A 22,174-nucleotide genomic window follows, 5' to 3' on the forward strand; every position below is an offset into this window, starting at 1 on the left:
GGGATGCATCAAGCACGGCATTGCTAGTCGGTCGAGGGAAGTGATTGTCCCTCTCTACTCTGCGCTGGTGCGGCCTTACCTCAAGTACTGTGTGCAGTTCTGGGCACCACAGTACAAAAAGGACATTAAACTGTTGGAGAGTGTCCAGAGGAGGGCGACGAAGATGGTGAAGGGCCTAGAGGGGAAGACATATGAGGAGCAGCTGAGGTCACTGGGCCTGTTCAGCCCGGAGAAGAGGAGGCTGAGGGGGGACCTCATCGCAGTCTACAGCTTCCTCGCAAGAGGGAGTGGAGAGGCAGGTGACCTATTCTCTGTTATCACCAGTGACAGGACCCGTGGGAACGGTGTTAAACTGAGGCAGGGGAAGTTTAGGCTAGACATCAGGAAGAGGTTCTTCACCGAAAGGTTGGTTGCACGCTGGAACAAGCTCCCCAGTGAAGTAGTCACTGCACCAAGCCTGTCTGAACTTAAGAGGAGATTGGACTGTGCACTTAGTCACATGGTCTAAACTTTTGGGCAGACCTGTACGGTGCCAGGAGTTGGACTTGATGATCCTTATGGGTCCCTTCCAACTCGGGATATTCTATGATTCTATGATTCTATGATTCTCATTGTAATTTGGCTACACAAGGATGACATAAAACCACAGATACATACCCACAATATCTAGCTGCACCATCAGAATCACCCAGATGTGGCAAATGATGCCCAGAAGAAGCCCAGCTGCAAAGCTGCATGTGAGTCCTGCTGCCAACCCTGGACACGTCAACACTGCCTTGCACGTGCTATCACACAATTCCAGGACTCCTAGGGTTGGATCTACCCTGGGAATAGTTTCTTGGTACACCATGAATGTCCCTCCCAAGTCACACAGGGGATATGTCCTTCAGCTTCCAGTAAAGCAGCCTAAAGTGCATTTCCTTGTCACTCCGTGCTTTACTGCACCATCCATCCCGCCTGGAGCAGGGCTCCACTTCAGCCACCATGGTCTGGTGGGTTTCCCAGGTGTGGGAGTGTGAAGAGCAGGAATCTCCTCCTCAACAGCAGCAAAGACCATGGCAGACTCCAAGACTTCTTCTTTTCAGAGCTGAATGTCTGCCAGTCCCCAGCAGGTCCTTGCATTCGGGATCTTATGACCCTGGATAATTTTGCATTAAAAGCACATGGTTGTGCTGTTAGAAAGGGTGCTCACCGTGCTATAAAGGCTTCCTTTTAGGAGGGATGATGTTAACTTTCCTGTCAGAAGTTCTCAGGTATGAGCTGTGAAGAGCTTAGAAGTGCAGATGTGGCACCCGTCTTCTTGTGCAGGCTCAGGTCAGGAGACAAGCAGCTGCTGTCACTTCACTGCACAAGCACTGCATTTTTTTCTGGCCCCCAGACTTGCACAAAAGCTGCTCAAAAAGAGATTAGGAATCTTACTTTGAATATCATTTTCCAGAATTTTGCTTAAAGGCAGGTTCAAGTAGGGCAGCATCTCTTTTTAGCTGCCCCAACATTTTACGTACTGAGGTCTAGCCAACAAACATAGTCTTCATTTGGCCTAAAAGACCCTCTTTTCATGGAGGAACAGATGAGAAAGACCACTCTGAATCTTTGCTGAAAGAAAATAATCTAAAAAGCCTGAAAATCATAAGGTTTATCAGGGAAATTCCAAAGCCCAGAAAAATATTCTATCAACTATGATTTATATATTTCCTACATAATCAAGAGAACGTACTTATCCTGGGGAGAAAGTCCCAGAGGGGATTCCTTGATAGAGCTACAGTGTTTCTAATTATCAGATGGTCCTAAGAGTTGGGTTGACTCTACTGATTCCAAAAGGACCAAAAAGGTCCAGAAGGGTTTACAGGAGACAGACTGTAACAGAAAATATGGCTGGGAGTCTAGATTTGAAGTGCTGGTTTAAGAAAAGTAAAACTGAGTCCTTATTTACAGCTTTCCAATTCCCTGGAACCAAACCCAACACTTCTTAATTCCAGACTGCTGCCTAAAGCAGGTTCATAATAATCAGAAGTCAGGAATCCTAATTAAAGAAGATGTACCCACAGTGACGTGTTTCATTAGGAGATAACATTAAGAATCAATATTTTATGACCTGTCACATATTTGAGTCATCCGTCATGTTTTATCCTTACATGTTGAAGTTATTTGACAGTTCAAAAGTAGAAGGAAGCAAAACAGAAAAGTTTTTTTTTGCTGGTGTCACATTTTCAGCTAAATTTAATGGGTAATAGTCTACAGTAAGCAATTAAAACACATTGGTCTGTTATTAAGGAACAAATTCTATTCCATGGGGCCTGAGGGAAAAGCTTCTCATAAGATTTGCTATTTTTATATAAGACAGCACAAACTATACTTTCGCTGCTTGGGAAAAAAAATACTGCTACTTTGCAATGCACAGATGAATACTGATTTTGGTGTTTTACATAATGGTGAAGCAGCAAGATCCACCTGCAAGTCCATAGTACCCCTCCTCTGCTGAGGTCCAGCCAAGTCCTCAAATACCAGAGTCAGTGGCACCACAGACCTATAGGAATGTGCCCATATGGAAGATACTGCTTGTTTGTTGTCCAGATAAAAAAGCACAACAAAGGAAGGAGATGAGCTTATATAAAGAGGAGGAAAGGTTGAAGAGGAAATGACTGTGCAGTTACCTACAAGTTTAGAAATGTCGTGACTGCTCAAGCTATTTTTTTCACGTTCCACCTTTGGATCTCATCTTGCACTTGAATGTCAGCTTTCAAAAAAAAAAAAACCACCCTTCTATTCCTTGTAATTGCAAAGAAAACTCTTTGCCCTCAAGAAACATGAGGTAAATAAGAAATAAATCAGAGTTTTCAGCTCGTGTTTGTACGTCTCCCTGGTTTGTGAAGGTTTGTGGCTCATTAAGGCTTTCTGGAAAACAAGGACTTCAGCTCATGAGCAATGACAGGAGGGCTCTCCTCTCTCATCTGGCATGGAACAAAAAAGATGTTTTCATTTTTATTTTGTTCTGTAGATAGGGGAAGAGAGCTAGTTCCCAAAGTAGCCAAGACCTTGTTTATCAGAGCGTTTCCTTTCATTTTTCACATCCCCCCAGAATAACGTTTTTGATGTGATTAAAGAGAAGCACCCGAGAAAGCTTCAGTCTCAACAAATTGGTATTTTGCACTGAAAATCCCTTTAATATAATGTTCCTGTGGGCAACACCAGGAAAGCCTGGGAGACTGAAAATCTGAATAATTGCATTTTTTTTCTGTCTCCCAAGCAATCAATAATGTGATACTTTGCTAGTAGTGAGTTTTGAGAGACACTTCAGAGAAGGAGGAGGGACACAGGGTGCTGCAGGGGTCATAGGGCCAAACACCAAGCTCGTCTCCAGTGTTTGGTGACCCATCACTTTGGGAAACACGTGAGACAGCCACACTCACCTGACTGCAACCATGGCTGAAGCTCAGGAGACCCACACAGCCTTTGTTCTTCTCTGGGGCCAGGGTGATCATAGAGGACGTAAGAAAAGGATTCCAAATGAGGAGAAGTTTCAGTGTCTGAAGCGATGAAATATTTAATCCCTGCCCTCTCTGGGATATTCATCATCATAGATCATCACATTCATTTACTCACCCGCTGCTCGCTGACGGCAGCGGCTGACAAGGACGATGACAGCTGACATGTATTAAACCAGCCTCACAACACTAGCTGTCACTCCAGAGCAGAAATCCATCATTAGGATTTAAGCACCAGTGAGGTGTCCCGGTGGAGACCAGATTCCTGATGCAGGAAGCACCTGCACTGGGAAGTTGGCACAGAATAATCTCGGCAGTGCCAAAGGACAGGTCCCCGAGCAGCAGAGGTCCCTGGTACCACCACTGCTCACCTGGCCCACAGTACTCACCACAGAGCCATACCCAGATGGGGGAAAATGAGAGGGAATGTTGGACCAAAAAAAATATTTATTCGGGGCAGAAAGCCTTCACGAATTCTTTATGGGAGCTACACAGCAGGATAATACAGTAGCACCTGTACTGAGGACTCAACACCATTTCACAGCTCCTTGGGGCCTGCAGCTGAGGATGCAACAGCACAGGCTGGACTCATTTTCTCTTTGCCCTAAATCCCCCCCTCTTTTACTGATAACTTTCATTTCTGAGCAAATCTATCATTTCTGAGTGTCATCTTTATGTAATGGGTTGTGCTGAACTATTATTATCTTTGAGGAAGGGTGACTGATCAATGAGCTTTAAGGAATCCAAACTAGGTGTTGGTTTGAGGTTGTGGGGTGTGTTTTTTCCACTCCACATTACTCTTTCCAGTTAGGCTGGTGGCTTTTTGAGACCTCCCCGCTGTCTCTTGGTATTACAATGGCAACCACATCCTTATTTAGAAAGGTTAAGTGACATTTGAAAATTATCTTACAGTCCTTGGTGGGAAAGACCAAAATCATGGAAAATTGTCCAGGTGCATGTGGGAATCAGGCATAGGGAGGAAGGGGGAAAGAAGCCACCAAGATTTCCCTAGAGCCAAGCCTATGCTGTATGAGGTATAACCTCAGAGGAGGGAATAAGGTGAGTTTTTTACACCACCACATGTGCGTGGGATGCCCCGTCTGAGGGTTAGAGAAGCCTCCGTGGGAGAGCAGAAGCTCGTAGGAAGAGCCGCCCATTACCAGCTGCAAGGTGCACCACAGTTCCCTCCAACAACCAGCTCCCAGGGGAAGGAGAAAGGCAGCTCTAGGAATGATGCTCTTTCCATTGCCACCTCCACTCCACGTCTCGCTAAGCCTCACGTGCCTAAAACTGCGGAGCTTGCTGGATGTGCTGAGTTGTCACCTCCCTGCTTCTGAGCCAAAGGAGAAGGAGCACAGCCTGGGCACTGCCACAGCTGTGATTCAGGGTCACTGCAAAGCAGGCTGCCCTCCTGCACGCTCTTCGGCTGTGGGTCCTCCTCTCCTTTCTCTGTGAAGGATTTCTGGCTCTGCACTGCTGCATGCTGCCCTCCCTCTGTGCTGAAAGCTCTTTGGGGAGGGAATCTCCTCTTTTTCTTTTGCAAGAATACACTTAACACTCCTAAAGCAACTCAGAAAAAAATGTTTAAGGGAGTAATATAAAATAATAGCAGTCATAAACCCTGATATATTGTCCAAAGCCTGCGCACATCAGTTCTGCAGCAATCCTGCAGGGCAGTGTGAAAGGGAAGATGACTGAAGGGATGCTGTCATGAGCTCCCTCAGGACCATGAGAGGTCCACATGCTCCTTGCTGCCTGCCAGACAGCTCTCCATGACGGATGGTGGTCACCAAAAGCCTCTCCCTCTCTTTAGACTGTGGTGTTGGCCATCTCCTAAACCCAGCTAAATTTCACTGAACCCCATGGGGAGTCCTTTAGGGTATTTTCTAGTAAGGAGGAGTTTTACATGTAATTTCATAGTTTTGGAAATTATGATTGGTTTTATGCGTGGCACCAGATATTTCCTATTTACCCAGAGAGTATATAGATAGCTAATTAACATCTCCATGCTCAGGTAAGCCATTAGCTAATCATTAAGCTGCAGTTTTGAAGCCTCAGACTAAAGCTTCCCCAGATCATTATCTTTCTGTTCCCACAAGCGTGTAACTTGGCAACTGTGTCTCACAGAGGCTAGAAGGGGATCGATGCTGGCAGCTCATTAGCGGGTTTGGATGGAGAGCCCAGGTTTCTGCAGCCTTGGGTCAGTGAGCCCCAGCCCTGAGGTGCTGAGGAGGAAGCCCTGGGGCTGTGGGACCCTTCTCCTTCACCTCCAGCCCAGCAGCCACCCATGGTCATCTGTGCTTTTCCCCCCCACATTGCGACATTTCAGTGGTTATTTTCTCCACTGCAATAGGCAGGAGTTTTCTTGGGCAAGCTTTGGAGAAGGCTGTGAGTAGTGATGACTCCTCATGGGAATGCAGTCCCTTGATGGTCAGGCCTTGATTATTTGTTTCATGTAAATCTTGACTGCAGTCAGAGGCTCTCCGAGCACCAGGCAGAAGCTGATGAACTCTTAATGCTTTAAAATGAATAAGCATTCGCCAGAACATTCATCCTCACTGAAACATTCATCCCAGCAGTTGATAAGCATCAGGAGACGAAACAAAGAGAGCTGGTGTTAGGGCAGGGACGGCCCCTGATAACACAGCCACCGCGTTCCCTTCCTGCCCGTGCTGGCCAGGGGTTGCAGCACAAATCCTGCCCAGATTGGATCGGGTTTGCATAGTCCTCCCAGGCCACGCAGTTTGGACACTAGCCAAATAAGAGGGAGATGAATTTGACACAAAGAAAAGACAGTTTAAAAGCTTTTATTGTTCTGCAGCATTTAAGATTTGCTAGCACTGATATTTTTACTATGTTTTCTGAGATACTGAAACCAAATTTCTTGGAGTTGTTTTAATGAAGTACAGCATTTGAAAATCAGCGAATCATTTCAGGAAGTTTGATTCACAGATAATTTCCTTTTAGCATGGAAGAGTGGCCAGAAAATTGTCGTGGCCCTGCTTCTTTCTGCTGGAAGGAAAAACTCATTACATGGATCAGGAAATTGTCTGGAGAAATCCAATCTCTTGAAAAAAAAGAGCCAACCTCCGTTTCTTTCACCACAGCAAAATGAGCCACATTGTAGTGGTTTCCTTGTTCAGAGATCCTGGCTGGCAGCTTCATGGCTCTTCTCCAGCATCCTGGCTCTCTCCCTGGGCTGAACTCCTCTCGCCCACTGCACACACGGGCAGGCTCAAACCAACACAGAGCCTGAGCATGGCATGGGAGCTGGTGACTGGCTCTCCCCCAGCTCAGCCTTGCTGACAGCCCTTGGCACCCCAGGATAGTTTTTGGCTTCTTTCTGATTACTTAGCCAAAAGTAGAAAAGTAGTGCTTTGCATCAGTGTCAGCAAGATTTGTTTTCCCAGACCAAAGGTACGCCAATGTCAGCTTCTAACATCATGCAGAACAGCACCAGAAAGCTCCTGGAGGATACAAAGCTAGTAACACTAGATATAAAACTGTTATTATTAACAAAATGAAGAAAACATAAAAATATAAGCTGACAATCCAAACATTTTCTGGCCTTTCTGCTCAGGACTCTGTCTGGGTGCCTACACCGACACGGCCTTGTCCTCAGCAGGGCTGTCAGGAAACAAGTAGAGATCAAAGTTCCTAACAGTTTTTAAATAAAGATGATGCAGAGCTTTCTGAGCAGTCTGATCACGCAGCCTGAAGGGTCTTGAAACAAACAAAAATACCTACAGATCCTCTGGGTTCCAAGAAAGAAATTAAAAAGCGATGCCAGCAAATGTGTGGAATATGAAGGAAGTAAAACATTTCCTCATTCAACAGCTAAGGAACAGGAAGGGTTTGGGAATCACAGTTCAGGGACTACTGTTCAGTGACAGCAATTTATTTGACCATCTGGGTAAAGAAAGACTGCAGCAAACCACACGGAGGAAATAAAAATAGATGAACAACAAGGAACTGATTCTGTTTGACTTGAGCCTACAACTCCGTGGAGCGGGAAGCTACTTCACGTAAAAGACGTTATTGATGAAGGCATTTCAGCCTCTCTCCAGTCCTTCTAACAACATACTAGATCCCCCATGCCAGCAAACCTGTCTTGAGACGTGACTGCCATCCCAAACGCCCCAGAAACACCAGCAAGTACAAAAGACAAATTGATGAGCCTTCTGGAGGGGAACCACCGCAGGAAGGAGCAGCTCTCTGATGCCTCCTGAATTCCTGTTCCGCAGTAAAAGAAAGCTCTTTTGGAGAAAGAATGGGAGGCTCTTTGCTCTGTTTGTTCACTGTGATAAAAAATCTTCTTTTTCTCGATAGGCACAGAGCAAATATTGAAATGGAAGAAAATGCTCCCCGCTGATCCGCTGGATCTGGTCACTACATGCCAGTGTCTCGGTGCCCTCCTCAAGCAGAGGCACAGCCTCCTCCCTTGTTCAGCACTCTCTGTGTGGCACAGGAGCAGTTGTGCTGGCTCAGAAGGTCCCGTGGTGCTGGCACCAAGCCGTCCAGCTGAGGAACCCAAGAGCTGCTGGTAGCAAGGCAGTGGAGCTGTCGCCCAAGGCAGCCCCGTTCCCATCAGCACAGGCTGTTGCTGACAGATGACAGGGATGACAGCTATGACTTTACCCTACTCGTGGATAGGTCTCTCTTCCCTCTGCTTGTCACTCTCCTCCTGCCTTTCTCACCAAAGCACACGCATATGCTACATGCTTGGAGCCACATTCAAACCAGGAGGCCACCCAAGCCAGGCACTAGGCAGGGTGGCAGGGGGAGCTTGAAGCCAGCCCAGATTCGGGGTTTCAGAGCCTGTCACTGCCATCTGGTTATGTTTAGGTGCATTTGAAGGAGGATCCTGTTGAAAGAAAATTGTCAGGCTGTGATGAGGTGCCTTCTTGAAGCTGCTCTAGCCCCAGTTCTCAACTTTTTGCAGTCACAATGCACCTGCCCCTGGTGTAAGATCTCACTGACAAGAGCAGCTGAGCTGGCTGTGATACTCAGCTTGGCTCACGCTTCCCACCAGGTTGGCTGGCTCCTTGCATCCCTGCACCAGGCACACCAGCCTGTATGCTGTGGATCTCATCTTCCTGGGTGCTCAGCCCTCCTAGGATGGAGCTGAAGCTTCAGACTCACCTCCTGTGAAGCCATTCACCCCTCCATAAAGGCAGTTGGGGCATGCAGTTGCCTGATAAGTAACAGGACTAAAAATACCAGCCATCAAGCTGTGCTCAACAAGCTCTCTGTCAACCTGCTACAAGCAACTAATCCACAACAGCCTAATATTTTGATATTTCAGGCTGAAGATCATCTCTCTGTGTGGGCAGTAGCTTCTCTGTTTATGTTCCTATTCATGCTGTTAATCGCTCTGTGCAGGACAATTATAAATCCCATTGTCCAGGATTCACACATCTCACTCTGTCCATCTCAGACTCAGGTCTCCAGTCTCCTCCAATGTCTACAGTCCTGCAGGAGCCAACGGGTGCTCACTTGTACTAGGAACCATCCCTGGATGAAATGAGTCTCCTGTCCCTGCCCAGAGCCTCATACTCGATGCCTGACTCCTAGAGAGCTGATGTTATGTGCGATGCATCTCCAAGCTCGTCTTCTATCTCCTCTCTCCTCCCAAAAAAGCTCCACACCTTCCTCAAAGTTTTCATCTGGAGAAGAAAATGCACTTGAAGAAACCAAGAGAACAAAGAGGGAAACTGTCATGTTGCACCCTGGCTCCAGACCTAATTTCCCAATATATCTCTCCTTTCATACGCTGGCACAAGGTCATCAGACTTAATTGCTTGATCCTTTTATTTTTTTAATTAATTTGTCTTAATAACTACAATTTTCTCTGGAGACCTTTTCTTATTGTCATAACAGCTTCAAAACACACTCTGCCTGGAGAAATAAAAGAAAACAACCCAGAAAATAATGTATCCCTGTTGTGCCACTCTTCTCCCCCCCATAGCACGCTGGCTGCAACCAGCCTCTCTGAACTGACAGCCTTTTCCTCCTGCCCTGTGTCAGACTTTACATACAGCAACAGGAAAAGGAAAAGAAAAAAAAAATGTAAGAAGAAATTGGATTTTAAAACTACAAGAAGTGGCCAGGGTCTGGCGTGGAAGGGCAGGATGTGACCAGCAGGGCAGTCAGTGGGAGCACTGAGTGCGCAAGGAGGGTGGCCTGAGGTCTGCAGTTTGCCTGCAATGCTCTGGGTTTATTCTTGTGACTGACAGTGCACGAGTTGTTTACGCCTGTAAGTAGTACACGGATACCAGTAGCTTGGCAAAATTGTTCTGACTGGATCCTTCAGCCATTTTTCTGTTTCTTGTTGGAAAGACTGTCTACTAAGGTGGTATTCTTGTGTTCAGTGGTTAATTCCAACCATTAGCTTCCTTGTGGCCCTGAAATAGTCCTCTCAGATACTAGAAATGCCCGTGTGCAGCCATGAACTGAGCCTTCTGTGTGCAAAACAGCTTGGGCATCCTTTCACTGGATGTTTAGAAAATTCTTGAGTGCTCCCACCATTTCGTACAGCCCTGGAAACACGCATTTCCTACAGCCTGTGCCCCTGGAGTTCAGCTGCTGCCACTAGCAAGATGCACAAGATACCATCCAGCAGGTCAAATAGGCCCTATCATCCCTCTCAGATTTGGTTTCACGGGGTTTGCATGCTGAATAGGTAAAAAAAAACTTGATATTATTTATGCAATTTGATTCTATTTTATTGCCAGGAAGTGCTTCAGCAGAAGAGCCAGCTCACATGCCCTTCTGTCAAGATGAGCTTCTCTTAAGCTGCATGGACAAAAACATCCCACTTTCAATCCCAAAGTTTTGTAAAACTTTTAGCAACTCCTCGAGGTTTGCTGTGTGCTCTCACAGTCTCATTACCCCTGTGCTCCCAGGCACTGTGAGGGGCTGCAGAGCCACAGCTGCCAGCTTCTGCCTGCTGGCTTGCCAAGGTGAGGAGGAAACATGCTCAGGTAGCTCCGGTGTGGACAGCTCATTTATCACATTTTGTTGGAAGATGCTGAATGGTAAAACACCAGGAGGGGAGCTGCTAGCAAAATAGATCAGGAATTTCTGTCCGTTCTTCCTTCCATTTCAACAGGGGAGACTCGATCCTTCCTTTCTCTGTCTACATTGCGGTGCAGCAGTAGGCACGGCTCGCTCATCTCTTGACCACACAGCTACATCCAGGACTGTCTATGGGAAGCATCTCCAAAAACACATGCTAGGGTTTCAGCTTTAATCACCAGGACTCTTATGTGTTAAGAGAGGACCTGAGCTGCTGCCTGCCTGTTTAACGAGAGCAAGATATTTGCCCTAGGGTGGCTGTCAGGGCATTGTGCCAGGGGAGGTTCAGGTTGGAAATGAGGAGACATTTCTTCTCAGAAAGAGCAGTCAGGCATTGGGACGGGTTGCCCAGGGAGGTGGTGGAGTCACCGTCCCTGGGGGTGTTCAAGGAGAGGTTGGACGTGGTGATTAGGGACATGGTTTAGTGGGTGATATTGGTGGCAGGGAGGTGGTTGGACCTGATGATCTTGGAGGGCTTTCCCAACCTTAATGATTCTGTGATTCTATGAATACATAACAACACCCAAAAAGGCCAGGGCAAAGGATGCATCAGGCAGGAAAAGGCACCCACAGCAGGTAAGCAAAGGAGAACACTTATTTAAAGAACCCCCTATTCCTCTCTCATCACAAGGAAAACAAAATCTTTCTCTCAGGCAACCCAAATAGTTTTTGTTACGTGCATTAAAGGAAATATCTTCAAAGAAAGGAGAGGAGACAGGACACCATCTGCCCCCTGCTGCTGGGCATCTGCCTGCCTTTCATGCCTTTTAATTATACGCATCTGGCTGTTGCCCAGGACCTGACTGCACATTGCTGTTTGAATTTTGGAGTGCAGTAGCTACAAGTGGAGTTTTAACATGCTTAGCATTGCACCAACCGTGATGTGAACAACAAAACCACCTACCTGTGGTTATGAGGAGCTGACCCAGATCACAAGCAGAAAGGCAAGAACTCGAAGCACCTCATTAAAACCCCTTTTTGTTGGCCTACTGCCTGGGCAGCTGTTTTATCCAAGGTGCCTCAGCATATTTATTTTCAGCTGCAGACCTTCAACAGCAATGTTTCTCTCCTCCTTCATTTCCTGCCACACACCAAACATGGTGCCAGTCTTCCAGAGCTATAATGCTGCTCCCTAGGTTAGATGAATACAGGGGAGATGCTGGGAGCCGATCTCTGGTGCTTCATCACCCATGGGCTCCTGACAGCACTGGTTTTGGTGTGACCATGAATGCTTGTTGCTCTTTAGCTCAGGCAACCGCAGTAATTGTGTGTGTTTGGAGCCAGCAATATAAGATTAGCTCTTGGAAGGGTGTTATTTTATAGACTACCTGTCAAAAAATCAGCAAAGAAGATTGTATAAATATGTCTGGTAACAATTAGTGGGATAAAGTGTTAAGTCTGTTGGAGAGAAAATACATTCAGACCTGGAAGGTGTGCCTTTCTCTGTGTATTTGCTATCCATCTAACTGCCTTTACAGTAACAGCGTGTAGGGGACTACCTGAAACTCAGTAGGTGTTTTATACCTTGGCAGGAAACAACTTTGAAATCTTAGTATGTGTTTTTATCTTCAAAACAAAGACATATTGGTGGCCTCTCTGAAAATGTACATAAACATTAAAATGCTGTAAATCTTTCACAGGGTGACTGCACCCCAGCCATCAACAGAAGTGACTTCCCTAATTGAATGGCTCAAACACGAATAAAAAATGCATTGTCAGGATGTCAGCCTCACAGGCAGCCTTCCAAGACTTTAAATAGAGAATTTAACAGCATAGTACCTAGGTGGTTTGGGCAATACAGCTTTCACAAAGACTGCTTCCATTAACTGATTTCTAGGCAACAGTGCTAGAAAAGGCTTGTGACTAGCTTTAAAAAAAAGAAGCTTCAAGAAGTCGAGAGCCTATGATGTGATACAAACCAGACTGAGGGAAGCTGGATGTGAATGACTTATTTCTGCCTTATCAGCGAGGCACCTCTGGTATTTATTAACCTTCATTTCCATGTCTATAACACCTGTGCACAAAATTGGTCAAAAGAACTAATAAAGGTTTGAGCAACCCCAGTACTGTTACAACTCAAACACTGCTGGAAATCCAATGAGCACTCTTAAGGACTTGAATAACACAGGCATGCTGTTCAAAAGTCTCAAAAAACGATGCCTCACTCAGAAAATAAATAGGTTGGAGGTTCAGATACTTTCTTTTTCTTATATTTAGCTGTGCTACTTGACTATATTAATAATTACCCTACTAATTACATTAATAACCATATTAGTAAAATACACTGAAATTCACAACTTAGGCTATTTTAATAAATTTTATTTATCACAAATATGTGCATTTCTCATTCATTCTTTATCCTTCCTTTTTGCCACGTTTTAAAGGGACAAAGGAAATTCCTGGAGCTATCAATGGCATTTTTTCTTTCAAAACTGGAAATTTTTGGTCCCATTATATATTCACTTCATAAGAATGTTTTTACCACAGTGAATACTATATTGCATATTCATTTTCTGACAAAAGCAAAGCAGATCCATTCGTCTTCGGCAGGGCCCTCCTTAAGCTCAGCTTGTGCTTCTCGGATAATTTATTTCCTAGTTTCTAGTGTCAGCAGTATCAATTAAAAATGTTTTCTTTGTGAAATACATCTGGACTACAGATAATTGCTGAGCACGTGTGGGCTATAACGAGTCAGAATTTTCCTGCCAAAACCAACTTTGCTTGAAAAACATCAATTTGTTGGAAGTTGATGGGGGAAGCAGGTGCCCAGGGCTCGAAGCAGGACGCCTCTGGGTTAGCCACCATTGGGTTCCCAGGTCCATGGCATCACCAAAGCCTTGCTCCGGGGCTTAATGCTTAATGCTAGGTAGAATTGGCAGCGGGCCAAGAACTCCAAGGAATTGGTGGGGATGGGAGAAGATGGCTGGTCTGTGTAACTTCAGAGGGAATAAAACATTTGTCTCTAACGTTTTTAAGAGTTTCTAGTTCTGAAACTCGTAGTTCATTGCCATTTCAGTGTTAAATCCTTTCTTATTCTTTTATTTTTACAAACATTGTGATTTCCCCGAGTCCTGAATCCCAGCAGTGTCCCACAGTGACCCCTGTGTTACGATGAGGGTTGTGATGAAGGTGGTCATCCTCTCCCGCAGGCTGTGGGCTTGCAGGAGCTCTGACCACAGGAGACAACGAGGAGGCTGCCTGCAGACGGACTGCATAGCTTGGCACAAGCCATCCAGGAGAATTTAGCTAACGGTGTATTTGCAGAGCTCATTTTGATCTGAAGAGCTCATTTTGGTGAAAGCCGAGCCCCAGAGTAGTCACATTTTTGCATTTGCTGGCACACATACATGCACCTGCAAAGCAGCACAGCTCCCGTGTTCTTGGCAGAGGTTGTTAGAGCACAACCATCCCATGTTGAGTGCCCAGACAGAAAAGATGGTGAGAGCACGCACATGTACATGGGTGCCTGTAAACAGACCTTCTCATTACACTGCTGTTCCCATGAGCTGTCCCCTCCAGTGCCGATTTATGGGCAGTCACCTCCAGCAAGGCTGGGGGAGCCTTCCTCACACTGCTCACAGTGTAACTACAGCCATCACTGGCTGTCGTGCACACACAGCTCTGTGTATGGTACAGAGAAACTGGATGGGGAAGCTTTAGTTTTTATGGCAGGCATTGGTTTTAAAACACCTCAGCCCTCACTGGGGTCTGTTCCTTTGAAATTTATCACCATACAGTGTTTTATCTTGTTTACAAGTGTGGATTGTGTGCTCAGGGGAGTGAAAAATTATCAATGTGGAACAGGAATGTCAGGATTTTATCTTGATTCATGATACTCCTCCAGCGAATGTGATTCCTGCCCTCTATGCACTGTATCTTTATTTTCATATTGTTCAAACTTTAAATGAAGCAATCTGATTATTTTGACTTCACATGTTGATTCACTGATGAAAGATGATTTTTAAGAATTCCAGATTACAAATCATTGTCATAGCTGAAGATTAAACTTGCCGTTTTCCCTGATATATGGAAATACAAATAACGAAGTGTATTTGAATATTGATCAGACGCTCAGCCTAAGCCAAGTACAGTATGAACATCTTTATGTTTGCTGGCTGTAAACCAGCTTCTCTCTTCTCTCTGTTTTGCACAGTCCTTCTAAGCCAATCCTCACTAGAATGAGCACAAAACAAACCGAATAACAGCTTTTGTACATCAACATTAAATGGGAAGAAGCTTGGGAAAGGGCCTCCGAGAGAGAAGAACGCTGACGAGAGCAAAATGCCTGATTGGTAAGCGCTACCTTCTAAACATAGATCAGCCAGACGTGGAAGTGATTTTCGGAAGAGAAATGCAATCATGGATTACACACCAGCTCATTAGAAACTGTTGCTGAATACAGCATCCAGAAGACATGCATGAAAAGTCACATTTGGGGAATAAATTAAAAGGGGTGTAGTTGTTGCTAGATAAACATATGTAATATATATGCATTGAAGAGGTTTGTAAATGTCATTTTTTTTATTCAGACGGAAAGCAAAAAGCTTTAAAACCTTTCACAGTAGAGAGGCAGTTAACTCCAGACTATTCCTATCCCAGTAGCCAAGTTGATAGGACATCTCTCTTAAATTAACATTTATAAATAGACTCTCTGAATGTTTCCATCTCCTAGTGGAAAAAGCATAACTTTTAATGCTATATTTCTGCACCTCATTTACTTCAGTGTATAATACGTTGACTAAAACTGTAAAGCTTCTCAATTTTTACTGCGTATGTGTTCCAATTAATCTATGTCTGTAACAAACTTAAGACTGGAAAATTATTTCTGACCTATATTCTAGTTCTATGAAGCATATATACTATAAGATATGTCTGACTGAATATCATGATACTATAATTTCCCAAGCAACATAGAATTGTTTGCATTTAAAGCAACAAAACAAAAGCACTTGATTTCTTTTTCATAGGAAAAAGTAATTTACCCCTTAAATGTGTTAAAGCAGCTGCTGGCTGTGAGGGCATTTCTGTTCTTTTCCTTGTTCTGCCACATAACCACTAAGGGACACCTCTGGCCTCTGTTATGCCATTCGGGCTAGGTGATCGAGTGATCCCTTCTGGCCTTCAGCTCCACAGGTAACTGAAGGGAGCAGGAGCGCACGCACGCTGCCAGCAGCTCACACAGGAGCTCAGCCTGGGCTCAGCCAGCTCCCCAGCAGCTCCCCTCCTTTCCAAAGCCACTGAGCTTTGGGTGAGACACAGGGTATGGAGACAGACCTGGATGCACCAGGCACGGGGAGAAGGAGGGAGGCAGAAGCTCCCTCTTTGCTCCTCTCTAATGCACCCAGCATGGCATGCATCTCCCCCTGGGACAGGACCGGGCAGCTCCCAGCACTTCTCCTGCCCCCTCATGTGCATCACAGCCAAGTCCAGCCCCAAACAAACACTGCAGTGCAAGTTTCTGCAATTTTTTTAAGCCTGTCACATCTTTTTCTGGCTTTCAAGGGAAACAGCTAAAATAATCATTCATTGTTATCGCTGATCCTAAATACCATGATACACTGAGGACATGAGTAAAGCATGGGTCAAAGTTGGTTTTAACTATTCACTGCACAACACAAAGTATTCAAGGATTTGGTGCGTGAATCTCAGAAAACAAATTTCATCTTTGGTTGAAAAATTATCTTCAAGCAAACTGTTAATAAATAAATAGAGGAATTAGGCAACTCTTTTATCTAATTACCAAGGTACCACTGTGGCTCCGCTTGTTTTAGAAACTGAACATTGCTGTGGATGTCTGCCAAGTAAACTTATATGTGAAGCTGGGTAGCATTTAAAATAAAACTGTTTTAATCTAAATCTGTTCTTGTAACTGTGTGTAGGAGACTCCCTTGACTTCTACAGGACCAGCATTAGAGCTGGTAAAAAAAGTCCCACCCAAATCAATCAGCCACCATAAGCATATTCCCAGCACCTGCTACTGAACTGAAGTGGGCGGAAAACCAGGTAATTTACACATGGGGATGCATGAAGTCATTAAGGTCCCACTTCAAACAGGTTTTTAAATCTGTGCTTAGCCCAACCAGTGTCAGCTGGAAAACACACATCCTAAAAAGCCGGGCACCCAGGAGTTCCTGTGAATGGTGTCTCAGCAAACCTGTCTTCATTCACAGCTCCTGTTGGTTAACACACAAGTTGTCATCTCAAAATCCCATGAAAAGCTTTGCTATCTGGATGTGCCATTGTATCATCAACTTCTTTTGGTCTTTAGGTTTACATCTATCCCAAATTATTGCAGTCGTGGCCCTTTAGCTGCGACAGAAATCACCAAAACAGGGTTCTCTGTAGTATATTATTTTTGTTATGGACTACTATGTTTGACATAATGGTGACTGTGTAACACAAAAGTCCTTTCTAAACACACACAAATGTTGCAAAAAAGTGTCATCACAAGACCTTGCAACCCTGCCAGGTCAGTGAAAATGTACCATTTGTACCTAAACAGAAGGAAAGACTTACAAGGACGTATATCACTAAGTGTTGATTCAGTATGAATAGTATGTTTTACCTTTTAAAATGTTACTACTTTTCCATTCCACTCATAGTAACTTGTCAACTGTAATTTTTTTTAAGTCAACAAAGACTGTAAAGAAAACTGTTGAAATACCTGATTTTCTGTAAAAAGTAATAACAATAATTTTTGTTACTTTAAAGTATGCTTGGTATTAAAGTACCTAATAAAGTTCAACAATGAATTTTGTAGCATACTAAAATAAAGTGTGATAGTGCTTTTCTCCAGCTCATCTCTGGTAACAGCTACTCTTGTTGGAATCACTGTCCTCCTCATAAACACAAGCCCGGCCACCTCCTACATGCCTGTGCCTGCACAGATTCCTAAGGTATGCAAAGTCTGAGCAAAATCCAGTCCCTTCATGTGGACAGGGATTTGTGTGCATGCATCAAATTTACGGGCTAAGAACCTTGGTGGTAAGTTGTCTGCATCCTTTGGTACCCGACTATACACATCTGGGCAATATAAAGCTCCTGGTTACTTTGGCATAAAGCTTTACAATAAGAGGAAGAAGATTGTAAATTATTTAGAAGTTAGTTTTGGTTAAACAGAGACCTGCCAGGTGTGTAGGTTGTTGAAGTCCTGTTCATTCTAACAGGCAATGCATTTCAGTTACTTCAAAAATAGATTGGAAACCTTCAGAAAGTGATTTGGAGTACACAGTAAAGCTCAGAAACTGATTCCCCCTAATTTCACTCCACGAAATTCCACTGAAGGCAAAATTCCTGGGGCCATCAAGAGCTGTCACAGATGTACATCATCCCAGAACCTACACCAGCAAGAGGTAGGTACTTTGGTGTCAAGTGGATACTGGATCTGTCTCCATGATGCTGATGCAGTGGTGTCTGTGTTTGGGGTTGATCTAGAAATCATTGTGACTGGGATTGAATTATTCCCAATCTCTGAGGATTTAAAAAGAAATAAGAACTAGACAGGAAAAAAAAAATCTCCTGCACTGAAGTTGATAGCTTTACCCATTTCTCCTTCCCAGGGAGCTCTGTGCAGCAGGGATCAGCTTTGCCTGTTGCTGCAGTAGCTGGCAATACCTGCATGCATTTGCCATCGAGCCATATTTGCATCCAACAACACACTGACCGGCCATCCTCATTGGACTCTATTAGAATTTTAATATGAAACTTTCACAGAAGAACCAAAACTCTTCAAAGTAAAATATTTAGTCTAAAAAATCATGCTCTCCATTTACATTGAGCAATGAGACACCACAAAGCTCCTCTGCTTTTGGAGTGGTCCCTACAGTGGTCACAAACCACTTATTGAAACCAGGGGTGCAGGACCTGCCTCCAAGTCTGGACATCAGCTCACTCACCTGGGAAGGCAGTCTGGAAGAAAAGAGACTAAAAATCTGGGAGTGAGGCCTGACATTGCCTCTACAAACTGGTTTCAAATTAGCATAACAATATGGGATACTACTCCTGATTCTGTCAAGTGCAAGTTAGTTTTACATTAGCCTAATATAGCTGTAAGAATTATTAATAATGAATATGATTGATGTATTAATAATTAACAAATATGTATTATAATTATGTATTAATAATTATAGTCTATTGAATTGCTATTATTAGGACAAAACAGAAAATCAAGATTGTCAAAATCCTATATACTAGACTGAAGTCTCTTTGATACGATTACTGATTTTTTTAAAAAAATATTTCCCCATTTTTACAGCAGAAAATGATCTAGAATATCAGTTACATTTTTAGTTACACAGAATCAGGACTTTCCCATGGGGTCTTAGTGGAGAAAGGCAGGAGCTTTGTTCTGGTTTCGATGTGTGCAGAAAGAAAGGCTGTCCCAGAGAGGGCCAGGCACCTCGTTACATCGAGGATTCTCAAACACAGCCTTCTCACAAGATACAAGGTGAAGCACCAGGATGTCAGCACAAATGTCAGGCTTCAGGAAATGTAATTAGCACCCTGATTGTCTTTTATCTGACATTATGCCAACACAATGCAAAATTAGCTCTGAGCTAGGTGGACGACATTTAAGTTTGAAAGGAAAGCTAGCTCTCCTCTCCATTTGCCTCATTTTTCCCACTAATTAAATGAATTTAGTTGGAATGTCACTGGAGTATTCTGAGGCTCAATTAAGTGTCTAACTGTATTTATTGTGTTTCTCAAATGGCAGTAGAAAAGAATGTGAAATAGTAAGATTCTCAGGCAATGAGGTGAGAAGATTGGGGGCATCAAATTGATGGAGTTTTCTGGAAGAGCTTTTAGGCTATCAGCTGCTACATACATCATCAAGAAAGGAGCTGGTTTATTCTGTATAGCTGAACTCCCTGTGTGCTTCAGAAGGATAGGGAATAAATTCACTCAGGAATTCTGAAAGAGGTTCCAGGTTAATATGTGCTACCACTTTATTATTTTGTCTGTTGTAATATAATACGAAATTCCTCATTTACATTCCTTAATTATTTTTGCATTCAGTAACCTAAAAATTCTTCAGGCACGAGGTACCTTAGGGATGCTGAAAGCAATGGAGGGGCTTTCCTGGAGCAGCACCTGGGAGTAAAGGATATTGAGCATATCTGTGCTGCCATCTAACGGCCAGCCTTTTCGGGGTTATTGCCCGGCGCTTGCTGGCAAGCGCAGCTTTGCATTTGCATTTATGGAGATCAAGGTAAGAAAAACAGTGCATAGGTAACCTCCTGCGCCTCTCAGAAACGGGGAAAAATCAAGAGGCTGAACCGCTGGTGTATTAGCTTACACTGGAGAGCTATCACGTTTGACAACTTTTCATTTGAATTTCTAAAGACTAAAGAGAACAAGTCACATCTTGGTAAATGTGGATGAGAAGTTTGCCTAACATTTGAAAAGCATTTTCCAGTGCACTGCTTCCCAGGGACAGGCTGCTGCATTTCCCAGTTGGGACAGACACTAATTCCTTTCTTACCTTCTCAGGGACCAAGTGGGTGATGATGACATTTCTCTCTTGGCATATGACTTCAGCCCCGGCTTTGAAGTGCACTCACTGATGGTATATACAGCCTCTCCCTGTGTTCACTCCAATCTCTTCTCTTTATTAGAACATTTTTAGTGGATTTCTATTCTTTCTAGTTTGCAGATCCCTAAAAATTTTCCAGATCTTTCTAAATTTCATAAACACGTGACCTTGTAGGATACAAGGACTTGTATTCAACAAGTGATCTTTTGAAGATCTCCTGAAAGTCTTCCATGCATCTCAGACTGAAAATCACTGTTCCAGAAATACTCCTTTGGGGATTCAGTTTACTCCTAAACCCCCTTTCCCAAGAGTTGTTAACTGTCATTGTTTTCTTCTGTATCCTTCCCTTTCTATCATTATTTCCCTAGTAGTGTTTTGTTCAGCCCGTTGAATCCCATACCCAGAAAATATAACACTTTAAGCTTAGTCAGAGGAAAGAGATAGTCTACATGGATCACACAGCTTAACATGAAGTAACTGGTAATGCAATAGGAGACTCATGAGCATCTTCAAAGGTGACAGAACATGAAAGTGATCGACCCTAAAGGAACAGGACATTAGATTTAGGCCATTCTGGACGGCCTTTTCATCAAGCATGGTAAAATCTGATGAGATTATGGATTGCCAGGCTGGAGGCTAAATTCCCTGCTCCTAGAGGAACAAAGCAGGAACTCAGGAGGCCATTCATACATCAACCATGAGCAAAAGTGTGCTGTGTGGGATGCAGGTAAAGAATCTCATATATTTAGATCCATGTACTCAGCTCAAAGCTGTACTCAACTGATCAAAGCTGTACTCAGCTGATCAAAGCTGTACTCAGCTTTGGTGAAGCCACACCTCAAGTACTGTGTTCAGTTTTGGGCCCTTCAATACAAAAAAGACATAGAGCCCCTGGAGCTTGTCCAGAAAAGGGCAACAAAACTGGTGAGGGGTCTGGAGCAGAAGTCCAGAAGAAGAAGCGGCTGAGGGAACTGGGATTGTTTAGTTTGGAGAAGAGGAGGCTCGGGGCAGACCTCATTGCACTCTACAACTTCCTGAAGGGAGGTTGTGATGAGGAGGGGTCGGCCTCTTCGCTCAGATAGCTAATGATAGGACTCAAGGAAATGGCCACAAGTTGCACCTGGGGAGATTTAGATTAGACATCAGGAAAAACTTTTTCTCTCAAAGAGTGGTCAGGCACTGGAACGGCCTGCCCAGGGGGGTGGTGGAGTCACCGTCCCTCATGATATTCAAGAGGTGCCTGGACGAGGTGCTACGAGGTATGATTTAATAGCTTAGTGGGTAGTATTGGTGATAGGAGGACAGTTGGACTAGATGATCTTGTAGGTCCTTTCCAACCTTGGTTTCTATGATTCTATGATTCTACGTCTAAGACGCCTGGAGTCACAGCCTTGGAGGCATCTCGTCTGACCCCCTGCTCCAAGCAGGGTCACCTCTGGGGGCAGGCCTCTATCCAATCTGGTCTCATAAATGCCCGTGGTGAAGAGTACACAGTGCTTCTGAGCTCCAATGCTTAATTAGATGCATAAATGAGTCAATAATGAAGTAAATATCGACCAGGATAAGCTGATATTTGTGTGGCTCTACTCTCAAGGGAAACCATTCCAATATCCTTACAGTATGCTTTTAACTCTTAGACGTGTGCATAGAGGTCAAAAATTAATATATTCGTAGTGCTAACTTGTCACTGATATTGAGTTATATACTTGCTGTTCTTGGAGAGGATGTATTTCATTTAAGCTCACCCAACCTACCTAGGGGTCTGTTCTGTTTGTTTTGTTGCTTTTGTTGGTTTTGTGTGGGTGGTAGGAGGGGCTGTTTTTTGTTTGTTTTATTTTTAAAGTGAGTTCCAAGCACTCACAATCATGGTAGAAAGCAGGAAAATACTTAATATGTATACTAAAAGTTTCTAAGCCATAAGACAAATGAAATCAAAGCTCAACTGTACTTAAATCTCATTATTTTTAAACCAGTCTCGTGTTATTTTACACCTTGATTCACTAGATTTTAAAGCCGAAGACTGCAGTAACAAGCTAAAAAGAGCACTCTTCCTGAGGTGTGGGAAAGAACACGCCAGCCA

General features: G+C 44.0%; 2 protein-coding genes across 9 annotated transcripts in view; one reads left to right on the plus strand and one right to left on the minus strand.

Annotated features, from left to right (window-relative positions):
- The window catches only part of LHFPL3 (LHFPL tetraspan subfamily member 3), a 253,696-nt gene extending 236,363 nt beyond the window's left edge, over positions 1-17,333 (plus strand). For all 3 annotated transcript variants that reach the window (XM_040544607.1, XM_040544608.1, XM_040544606.1), the window contains one exon: positions 14,716-17,333. Coding sequence is in view for 1 of the 3 variants with exons in the window: in XM_040544606.1 (XP_040400540.1) it covers positions 14,716-14,744 (29 nt within the window). In the remaining 2 variants the exon portion in view is untranslated. The remainder of the gene's footprint in view (positions 1-14,715) is intronic.
- The window catches only part of LOC121063776 (translation initiation factor IF-2-like), a 65,587-nt gene continuing 49,673 nt past the window's right edge, over positions 6,261-22,174 (minus strand). For all 6 annotated transcript variants that reach the window (XR_005816201.1, XR_005816204.1, XR_005816200.1 and 3 more), the window contains one exon: positions 6,261-9,151. The gene's annotated coding sequence lies outside the window, so the exon portion shown is untranslated. The remainder of the gene's footprint in view (positions 9,152-22,174) is intronic.

The sequence above is a fragment of the Cygnus olor genome, chromosome 1 (genome assembly GCF_009769625.2).
Source record: "Cygnus olor isolate bCygOlo1 chromosome 1, bCygOlo1.pri.v2, whole genome shotgun sequence".
Taxonomy (NCBI): domain Eukaryota; kingdom Metazoa; phylum Chordata; class Aves; order Anseriformes; family Anatidae; genus Cygnus; species Cygnus olor.